General features: G+C 36.4%; 1 protein-coding gene across 1 annotated transcript in view; it reads right to left on the bottom strand.

The window, feature by feature from the left end:
* The window catches only part of LOC148407828 (voltage-gated inwardly rectifying potassium channel KCNH2-like), an 83,667-nt gene extending 77,783 nt beyond the window's left edge, over window positions 1-5,884 (bottom strand). The window contains exon 1 of the mRNA XM_088402468.1: window positions 5,809-5,884. Coding sequence (XP_088258594.1) covers window positions 5,809-5,884 — 76 coding nt within the window. The remainder of the gene's footprint in view (window positions 1-5,808) is intronic.
* Window positions 5,885-12,096: the final 6,212 nt, after the last annotated feature.

Genomic DNA, 12,096 nt, shown 5'->3' with positions numbered 1-12,096 from the left:
GACAAGCCAGAAATAAAACTCATGCTGTTACACCATCTACTTTCTGAAGCTGCTGAAGAAAATACGCCTAGGATTAACACTACAAATGTAGTACCAACATTTATCAAATCAGAAATGTATAGTGCAGCACTCAAGTCTTTTTTTTTTAAATCCAAATATGCTTTACGCTGGTTAAGAAGAACTTGATTGGTCTTACAGAAGCTACATCATTGAAATAAGGTTGCAAATTGCTGTATCAGAGCAAAATGTGTATGCGGCACACAAAATTAAAGCTTGAAGAGAACACGGCGACTGTAAAAGATCTCAACATGAATTATGCATCATCAATCAATGGCTCAAAATAAATAAAGAGCGAACCCTCAGGCCTAACGCTGACATTTCAGAATGAGACCACATGGGGCAAACATATTTGAGATTTTACACATGAAACCCAATTTGTTTTAAGCAAAAACACTTGCATTTGGATATAAAAAGAACACAAAAGGTCTTTTGTGTACAAACGCTGTGATAATTGCTAATTTGGTGTACGAATTAACCACCCATAGTAAGCTTTGTTCTTACAGTATAATTCCATGTGTTTGTACATAGACTTTCTTGCTAGTCGTGGAACTTTTCATTGAAGCAAACATCACTCTGCCCCATTGATTTTCCCCCAGTGGACACGTCAATAAATGCATGCCAAATAGCTTTGACCTCTTGCTCGCATCTGTCGAATAATCCAATGAACAGCTACATCGTGTCAGGCTCTGTTTAGCAGCCAGTGTACCCTTGACCTGCTTGATTCACAAACAGTCTGCGCTTGAATCAATCGGCATACTTCAAAGTGGCGATGACGTCATGAGGACCGCGTGTGCGCGCGCGCTTTACACGAGGATATAAATTGCGATGGCCCGGCACGGAGCCCTGAGGCACACCGGCTGAAACTCAAATGTTCGAACCGATTGAGTTTTTTGTTCTTTCCAAATACTTTTGTCCGCAGCGTGCAGCGGATTGCCTCACGCGATACAGTACGCTAAATCTGCCGCACGGTGACAACTGTAGTAGTTTTTCTCTCCTTAATCATCCTTCTCCAAGGTTGACTATTAAGCATCCGCCGTGAGTGATCCGAGGACATTATTTCAAAAGCACTACACCACAGCGGAAATAAATTAGTCTGCCATGTTCATTGGAGCGTGGAGATTGCTTTTCTCTCCTGACTCATTCCCACCTGCGACGGTTTCCATCAGCGCTAGCACGACAAACACAATGGCCCGCTTTCTGATTGTCGCCGGGACAAAAGTTTAGCCAGTCAGCATGTTGATAAAGAGCCATCAAAGAAGGCAATTCTAGATCGGCCGTCTTTATTAGGATCGGGGGTAACGGGAGCCGATCCCGGCTGACTTCCTTGGTCTGTTGGCCGGTTAGTCGCGAAACACTCTCGGGTCAAACGATTTGGAGTCTTCAAGTCCGTACTGTTCATCTTTTGCGTTTGATCAAAATGAATCATTTGCAAACATCATTTTATACATTGGGAAACTGAACTGGTAACAATCAGCAAACCAAAATGAATCGATGGAATAACAGAATATTCCATTTTGAAAATATTTGCCAGTGACTGCTCTATTGTCCAACGTGTCACCATGTCAGTGAAGAAATAGACAGGAAAAAAAATGATCCTCGCCTCACATCAATTAACATTAATTCCTTTGCGCTAAAAATGACAAAATATTAGAAAATTGCTTCAGTGAAACACAGCGAATACATTGCATTAGACTGAATTAGATTAGTTATAGATTAGATTAAATCAAATTATATAATGTTATTAAACTGGATTAAATTACATTGGATTACATTATTTTATTAACTTTATTATTATATATTTGACTACATTACAGTGGATTAGATTACATTACTTCACATTAGATTACATAGGGTTAGATATTACACTGGATTACATTCATTCAGATTAAATTAGATTGCATTACATCACATTAGATTACATAGGGTTACATATTACATTGGATTACATTCATTCAGATTAAATTAAATTACATTACACTGGATTTTATTAAATTGCATTGATTAGATTACATTCAATTAAATTAGATTGGATTAGATTGCAGGGCATCAAATTAGACTGTATTTGATTATAGATTACATTGCATTACAAAAATTTGTTCAGATTTTTTATATTATATTGCAATATATTTGATTACATTATGGTGGATTACATTATATAACATCACATTATATTATAGATTATATTACATCAGATTGTATAGGATTACGTTAATTCAGTTTGTATTATATACGATTAGATCAAATTGGATTACATTACAAAATTCAAGAGTTTTATTGTCATATGCATAGTAATACCACACCACATTCTTATTCTGTTCACTTTCCCCGAGCAGACTACATTCCATAATCAAGTAAATAATAAGGTAGGCTATAACACAAAAACAGAAAGATAAAGCAATTAGGGCAGTAACAATGAACCACCAATAAACGCATAGAATGGATTACAATAAATTTCATTTGGCTACAGTGGATTAGATTAGATTATATCACATTGGATTAATTTGTGCTAGATTACCGTAGATGACATTGATCAGATTACATGAAATTCGATTACAATATATTACATCGTATGAAAGGCAAAAATTCAGAACAATAGAGCACGCCATTAGTTGTCAGGCGAAATTTTATCGTTTCCATTATACAGTTTAAAACACCTGATCTGAGCGAAACCGTCGTTACATCCCACAGTGGTCGGTTTTACGCTCGCGCGAATGTGAAGAAAACGCTTACTTACTGCTGTGGCTCCATTATAATTTCCCACGAGCAAAATTGAATCTAAACAAATGCAAACAGCATCTCCAAAGGGGCTGAGTGTGTCTACTGAAATATCAAATAAAAAAATGCAATGAAAACAAAACAGCACCACCTTCTGGTTCAGGCGGGCACCGGCACCCTTATCAAGACTAGTACAAGTTTGGATATGTATCAGCAAAAAGTGAAATGAATTTTAGCTATTAGGCTCTCCATGGCCATTAGCATGCTTTGTTTGGCAAACTAAAAGACCTGCTGCAACCACGTGAGATTTCTTAGGGAAGAAATGAGTCACTGGGAAAGCACTGATGTGTGCTTATGGACCTCTCACAAGCACATTTTGCTGGCCATAAATATTCATCCCGCCCGGTGATGAAGGGGCAACCTGCCACTCGCTTGAGCAGATGTAAATCTGTGATGAAGACGTGTTGGAGAAAGTGTACAGGAAAGCCAGGGGAAAATGCTCACCTTTGCGGGGAGACATTTATGTGGACTACTGGCCTTCAAGGACTGCTAGGTCTTTTTTTTTTTATACAAATTTGGCTTTGGTGTTTAACGGTTAAATATAACAGATTGCGATTAAAAGTCATCAGTAAAATTCTGTGAGTAACACTTTTTCCCCCAAAATTAAAAAAAAAAGATATTACACAGGATGTTTAATAAGAACACATTTCTTTCACATTATTTTGATTCGGGCTGCAACTAATGATTATTTTACTAATAGATTAACTAATGAATCAGATGTTTGACATCAGATTTATTGAATAAATTTCTTTTTTCAAAACCAGACTTTTTTGATGATTTTTGATGACAATTTGATGATTTGCCAATACCAAGTACCGACACCACTCGTAGTTTTGACACACAACATTCCCTCATCCTTAAAAATAGACAATTTTCCCTAAAATTTTATACAATTAACTGCAAATTTTCTGACTTCTTGTTTCCAGTCCTTGCTCACAAAAGTGCTCCAAGAGAGTGCTCTAATTAGTGCTGAATTCCATCTCGAGCACAGATACATGGTATCATCTGGAAACGGACATACAGGTGCCACGTCACTAATATATATATATATATATATATATATATATATATATATATATATATATATATATATATATATATATATATATATATATATATATATATATATATATATATATATATATTAGTCTTCTCTCCATTGAAACTGCTAGAGAGGAACTAATGCAATCAACCTGAGCTGATCTAGCAAACCAGAAGCTCTAGCACTCTCCTCTTCATCATGCCCTGGGGTGACTTTCCAGAGAAACGGTGCCATTGTTAACCACCGAGACTCGTTTGAAGTCTACTCACACATTCACGAGGGAGGAAAAAAAAAAACATGAATGATGCGCATCAAAGATCTAGGAAGGATGTGAGGAACAGGGGACTTGGGTAGACTTGCAATATGGGCACCTTTCTGGCTATATTTCCAAGGGCACAAGGAAACATTCTGTAGATTTAAAAAGAAATACATTTAAAAAAAAAGCATCATTTATAGTGTAGATATTTTTTCTTTTTAGTTAAAAAAAAAACCACACAAATTTATTGGGTGTGTATATAAAACTAAACGATTATGTAGCTTCAGACAAGCTGCCAGACTCAACTATTAACTGCCGTAATTGCTACTCATAAATAACCAGACATAAAAAGAAGCAAAATAAAAATCAATTTGACTCTAAACGTGTCACTTTTTGTTTTATACAGCACTAATATCTGAACATCCACTTTACCGGTACAGCTGCTTACTTGATATTGTATATTGTCTGTCCTACCTAAATGATATTCAAAGATAATTGATTATCGCAAGCATTCTTCTTATCTATCTTATCTATCATATATGTCCATGTACAAGCACAATCTGTCTTCAAGTCAGTTGTGGCTATCAAATATTACGTCGTTTTTCCTCACAGATTACATGCAGTTGACCTTAAATTATCCATCACAAACATGAAAAAAACATCAACACCTTTTTGTATGTTTCCGATAATGATTCATCATGTCACTTGTTATTGCAATCTTTCAACAAAAATGGTGCACAGAAGCTCCTATATCTGTTTTATGTCATTACAGTCAGGTCAAAGTTTACTAGTTGACATCAAGTGTGGCAACTGGTGCATAGTTTTGACCCTTGTAACTAAATGGCAAAGTTGTTCTTTTAGTGAGGAGGACAAGAGGACTACTTAGACCATGTAGAGGAGTGGGTCTTGTTATATGAGATTTTAACTGGTTTTCTGCAGGTAAAATAAATCTAATTTCATTCAAAATTAGGAGCAAATTAAATGTAACAAAATTGTGTTATGACTTGAAAAATGTTCGACGCCTTTATTTTGTTAAGTTTTGTAACTAACCAGATTTCTGCCGGTATTAGTAAATGTAATCTACTGATTTTTAAATTTTGAATTCTCTGACAGGAAGATAAAGGTTTCTTTTCAAATTAAGAGCAAACTGATTGGCACATGAAGCACGTTGTATGCCTTTCATTTGTTAAGTCTTGTAACTAATCGGATATCTGCAGGTATCAGCAAACATACTTTATTGATTTTTAAATTCTTTGAAGAACACTTTTTTATCTTCAAATTAATAGCAAATTGATTGGAACATGAACTCGTTTCTAAATTGTGTTATAACGGCATGCAAGATGATGCATGCCTTTATTAAATTTGAAATGGATACACAATATTAATAGTGACACAAAACGTTTAGGGAGTACTGGTCTGAAAAGAAGATTTCATCACTAATATAGGGAATATGTGTGGAATTTGAGAGCTTATTTCACATCCTTAATTGAGGGGGGGATAGATTAGTCCAATACTAGTGAGACAGTCACTCGATTGGTGTGCCGAATCGTCTTCACAGTGAGGACGAAGTGGAAATTAAGGACGTTAATTCTGCTTTCTAGTCACAAAATTCACGTTCACAATTACTAGCAGGTTGTTAACCTTGATCCGGAAGATGAATTAAATTCGAACTTACTTTGACTGTCGAATTTCCTGATGATGGTGTCCAGGAAGGTGTTCTGCGGAGCCACATGGCCTCTCCGGACCGGCATCTTCGATACAGTGCCCCCAGGACTTTATCGGGACTTTTTCTGGACTTTCAAAACTCAAAGCTCGGGGACGCAAGTTGCCCCGAGGTGTTTTTTGTTTTTTTTCTTTGTTTCCCCAGGTGATAAAAGTTGCGTCCTTCCAACGATGCGCAGCCGCTGTGAGGCGTTCACTGCCTCCCGTGTGCGAAATGGGGGAAGCGACGGCGTCTGCTCGTGTCGCCCTTTCGGTGGTGATGGAGAGGGAGGAGGGCGCTTGTCAGGTGATATATCCTCCTCTCAGTGGAGCTGAGCCACAATACTCCTCTCATGGCGCACGACAGCACGCTCGTGCGAGGCGGCGGACTGGAGGAGCTCGCTTCCGAGCGTCGTGCTGCTTGGAGCCATGCGGGGCTGCTGATTTTCTTTCTGCTCTTCTCATTCCAGTTCTTCACGAATACTTGGAGAAACGGGAGAGAAAATGCATCTGGAGTATTTTTGGAGGTGCTTTGTGTAGCTCCAATTGTCCTCCTGCTGCTGCTCTTCCTCCTTCGCTGTGCGCTTTTTTGCTGGATGACTTCAGCTCCGACCGCTCTAGCTGCGCCTCTTTAACCCTTTGCGTCTCGACCACTCGCGTCGATTTGAAATGTGCGCAGAAGTCACAACTAGAAATAAACAAACGTTCTCAATTAAAAGAATAAATAAAAAGGGAATACGCACTTGTTTTGTACATATTACGTTTGTGTCTTCCTGACTGTTAAAATAAAATTCTCAAAGAACTTTTTTGTAGTAAAGCCCTATTCGTTCGCACTATAGTTACTTAATCATTTTCCCCTCAACAGTCTGTTTGATGACTATAGCCCAGTGCGTCTCAATTATTTTTGCAAATAAGAAATTTGTAAATAAGAAATTTTAAAGGTAAATCTAAAATTGTATCATTTTAACATTAACAAAAGGAAACAATATATAAAAATTAACTTTCAACAAATGTTAACTTCGCTTTTAACAAGGTTTGTACAAGTTATAGTTCAACCTGAAACTTTAAAGTGCATCAAAGTGCCTGAAACTTACGTGTGTGAGTATATATATATATATATATATATATATATATATATATATATATATATATATATATATATATATATATATATATATATATGTTCTTGTTCAAACTAGAAACCGTTATTGACTAACTGACGCTGAAGAACCCCCCAGATTATTTAATAAGAAGAAAATATAATAAGAATAAATGTTAATTGATCTAGAACATTAACACAGGAGCATCAATATCTTCACCATTTTAACCAGAAGTAAAAGGTAAATTGAGAATTATTTCAAAAGTTTATAAGTCCCACATAGACTTTGACAATAAGAGCGCCACTGCACTACCTGGTGGCGTAGTTGTGCAATTACATATGCGAATTGCATCACGCTATCCCCTCATAGCATATGCTCATAACATAACCACTAAAAGCTTTTTTTTTTTTAATTATATTTTAAATTGTAATATTTATCGATATCACAGCCCTGTTACTAAAACCATCCAATCTAGAGAGAGAGCACAAATATTAGATAAAAAAATATTTGTGCAAATATGATACATTTATGAACATATTTTAACAATGAATTCACGTATTTTTACTGTTTTGTGTGTTGTTTTTACAGTTGCATTGTAAAATCGATAAAATCGTTAAATCACAGTCTATTTTAGGAAATGTAATGTTTTTTTAAATGCAGAAAAAAATCTGTAAAATATTCAGTAAGATTTTGTTATCTTTTTTGTTTTGTTTTGTATTGTATTGTATTTAGTGTATTTCAACATTTTCAGCCGGAATTATGTTCTTAGCCAGGGGTGACCAAGTTCGATCCTCGAGAGCTCCAATCCAGCCTGTTTTCCATGTTTCCCTTCGACCAACACATCTGATTCAAATCAGCGTCAGGATTTTGCGAAGCATACTGATGAGCTATTCATTTGCATTATGTGCGTTACAACTAATATCAGCATTGATTCGCAATCTTTTTTCAAGGAAAATTAGGATTAAATTAGTATTCACACAATTGTGCTGGATTCATTCCGTAATTTCTTAAACATCTTTTTACAGTTATTATTGCAAAAGGGTCGCCCCAAACAGAGAGCAAGAACAACAACAACACAAATATTTTCGACAGGTGTTTAGATGGATTAATTCAATTACGAAACGGTTTCTTACCTGGTTGTCTTTGAGGCACAACAAAATATCGCATATTAAAAAACAAGATATTTAAAATGGCTGGTGCCTAATTGTGATTTAAAATATGGAGTGACGCACATTATCTAACTAGCGTGGCAAAAAAAATTCCCTTCACAAGCGAGGGCACGGAAAGGCCTGAGCGATTTTAAGCTTTAATGAGGCAGCCGGTGTCAAATGGAGAAGCTTCCATTGTGTTCCACTGTAGGTTCAACGTATAGACAACCCGCGTAAAACGTCTTTAATTAACTCATAGCTGACAAGTGGAAGGATGCAAACAAGCAAGCAAATGTAATATTGCAGATAGTACTGACCTACTTTGATTGAATGACGATGTGGCTGGGGATTCACCATACACGCTTTCATGTACGTCACTGCTCGGGGTTCCCCCCACTTCAGGCAGGGGATGCCGCCTTCAAAGACTGTCGGATAATATGCGACTGAATGTCACGTGACAAGGAAAAAACGGGAAGTAGACAGCGGTGCCGATATATCTATCGTTTGTGAGATGTATTCGGGTTTAAGAAGACTTATCTAGAAGGCAAAACTCGACTCATGTAGAAAGAATTATTTTAAAAGGACTTGAAAATAAAGCAAATTGGAAATGACTGTAATGCATCACATTACATTATGGGCATGAAACAAACTATAACATTCAGATGGACAAAACAAGTCCCCACCCCCTTATTATAATGAACTTTCAAGACACCCCGGTATCAAATCATGTCCAATTTACATGCCATTATTTGCATGTTTAAAAAAAAAAAAGACTGAAAATATGATTATCGCTAGACTCCCCAAATTTCAACAATGTTTATTTTTTTCATTGATTCATACTCCCAGGGAGGGAAGATAAGTTAGGTAACAAAGTATATGTACTTACCTGACATCTCAAGTCCACAACGACTGAAAAAAGTGGTGAAAAAAGTACCTAGATGAACTTAATTTGACCTCTAAACTTGAGTGACCAGAAAAAATAGATTGTTGTGTTTTATTTCCAGTTTCCTGAAAAATGTTTATCAAAAACATGCATACATAGATACAAACATTTTAATTTCCAGTTTTCTTAACAAGAATTGCAAAAAAATAACATTTACACCTACACATACAGTACATACATACAGTACATACATACTTATTTTTTAATTTCCAGTTTTGTTAACAAGGATTGCAAAATACATACATACATACATACATACATACATAAATATATGTTCTTTTTTTAACTTTCCACTTTTCTTAATAATAAATAAATACATGACATGCATAAACACTTACTGTAAATAAAAAGTGCTGGCATTTAAGGAGTGATTCTGGAAAGCAAGCACTGATCTCGTGCTCAGCATTTGACGCGAGGCGCGTTCAGTGACCACTCACACAATAGGAATACAGAAACCTTCCTAACTACACTCATTGAGCACGCAAAAAAGCTCTGTTGAACTATCAACTAAGACAGCATTTAGTTTTCGCTAAAGTACTAGCATAGCAACCAGTCATCAATTTGTTCCGAATAATTTCTGGTGAGAATTCCTCGCATATTTGATTTTCAGTGAAATGGTAGTTTCCCGCTAATTTTGAGAATCTACTGGCCCTATCCCTGATCGATTCTAAGTTATATTTAAACACTGGTTTAATAGGCTCTGGACAGTGTGCGTAGAATTGACTTTTCCGGACAGCAGCAGCAGCAGAGGCGGCTCCCTGGTTCATTCAGAGGCTTTCTCCTTAAATCCATTAGAGCAGGATGTGTCACGCCCCGGCCCAGTATAAAAGCGCCTTGTTTTCAGTTCCGCCAGCTCCGGGCCCTTAAGCAACACCGCTACTCAGTACATCGCATTGATCAAAATGACCCACAATCACGAATGAAGTGATGGATTGCAGCCTCGCGGTTGGATGAGGCCCGAGGAGCTATTTGTCAAAATGTGACATTTTAGTATGAATTAAAAATGCATCGGTTCCCACTTCTATTACACACTGGAGTATTTGCTACATTAGCTGAAAGTCAGAGGAGGCGACTTGACCAGCCCTCCATCTTCAACACCCTTATTTAGTCAGGACACGAAAGCAGGGAGGAGGAGGGAAAGGATGGGGGGGAGGGGGGGGGGGGGGTGAAGAGGTGAAAGAGGATGGAAAAAAAGATGTGGCAGATCTCATGTCGCGCATCAGCCCAATCACACTCCTGCTCGCTAAGATTACGGCAAAACTGAGAGGAAAAAGTGAGCGCGGTTTTATTTAGTTTATCATTGTTTATTTAACGTATGAGAATAGTTGTATAGGGATTAAACAATGTCATGCACTGTGAGCTAACCTTATCACAGCTAAGCAGACCTTTCCTGTTCAACTTTAATCCCACTATATATATATAAATAAAAAAAATAACAAGTTTATCTTAACTGCATCTTGCTCCATGTGGTTGAGAGCAGAGCACAAAAATCTATACTTGAGTGTATTTTTTTCCTGACAGTTATTATATTTGACTGGAAAATAAAAAAGTGCTAAAAGTGTAAAGGTTTTTATAGAACACCTCAGCAGCATCTCAAATAACCATAAAAACAACCCACTGCCTCTCACTGCATGGTGACATCATGCGCGCGTGGGCGTCCGCCAGGTGCTTTTCACTTTCCTCCTCTCGGCCAAACGACATGTACAGTATGTTAAGAATGAATATTCCTGTCAGCGCTCCTGACCAAAACAAAGGTAGAGAGAACTGGAAATGCTCCCAGGACATTTATAGCTGCCCACTGCTGGTTGTGTGCAAAGGTTAGATTTTTGTGCAGTAGAAGATTCTACTCGGGATTTTACTTGAGAAGGGGAAATTAAAAAAATATTTGAAATAAAACTAAGCATTTTAAGGGACTTTGTCGGAAAGTAAAAATTTAAAAGGGGTTTGTAGGCATCAGAAAAGTATTTTAATGTCATGACAAGAACAGGACATGTTTCTTTTCAAATTAAAAGGAAATTAATTGGAACAATAGGCACTTTGGCGGAAAGTAAAAATTTAAAAGGGGTTTGTAGGCATCAGAAAAGTATTTTAATGTCATGACAAGACCAGGACATGTTTCTTTTTAAATTAAGAGCAAATTAATTGGAACATAAAAGACCTTATTTTGTGTTATAGTGTCTCCTTCACAAAATGTTGTATCACCTCATACAAGTTTTACATAAAATGATAAATTGGTGACACAATTTTCATGACGACGAGCCAGAAATAAAAGACGATGCTGGATGAGCTATCTTCTGGACTTACCGTATTTTTTTGCACTATAAGTCTGGTGCGCCTTATTAAGTGCATAAACTTAATAAGGCACATAAACTTAATAAAGGTTTCATTTTGTTGGGACAAAAAAATAATTTAATCGCCATGTTCCACCCTGTTTGAAATTTTTATGTGCAACATATGCTGCAGTTTTGAAGTAATTTATGCGAGGACAAGGCGTAAAAAATGCAATTTTTTGAAAAAGAAAGCTCAATTTTATCAAATAAATCCAGAACCCGATTTTACAACAACAACACAATATATTTTTGGTTGCATTTTGATTACAAAATTTAAGTTTAGTATTTAATTGAATCATAATTATATTCTTTTAAACTTTTCATCTTGGCATAAACAGTCTTTTAATGTAATCAAGATGTACTTTTTTTTAAAGGCATTTTAGAGATAGTACTAAAATAAAACAGCTGTTATTTTAATTTTGTAAGTGAAAGGAGTTGTGGGAATGCTTATATCCAATTAATAAAGTTTGATTAACTTATCTGATCTTTTTCTTGAATTTCCCTTTATCGGATCGCCCTCTAGTGGATGCATAATGCAACCACAGCCACTACTGTAGCTTCTATTCTATGTGCCTTATAATGCGTTACGCCTTATATCTGAGACCAGTTGTAAAATAGAAGGTGCGCCTTATATTGTGGAAAATACAGTACCAAATAACATATGCAGAGATGGAAGTTTGTCTGTACTGATGGACAGTCAAATAACAAAATTAAAAGAAAAAAAATAGAATTGCCCAAGTG

This window comes from Hippichthys cyanospilos, chromosome 19 (assembly GCF_059441005.1).
Source record: "Hippichthys cyanospilos isolate Australia breed blue-spotted pipefish chromosome 19, RoL_Hcya_1.0, whole genome shotgun sequence".
NCBI classification, from domain to species: domain Eukaryota; kingdom Metazoa; phylum Chordata; class Actinopteri; order Syngnathiformes; family Syngnathidae; genus Hippichthys; species Hippichthys cyanospilos.
The sequence above is the reverse complement of the archived record's forward strand: the minus strand, read 5'-3'. Positions and strand labels throughout refer to the sequence as shown.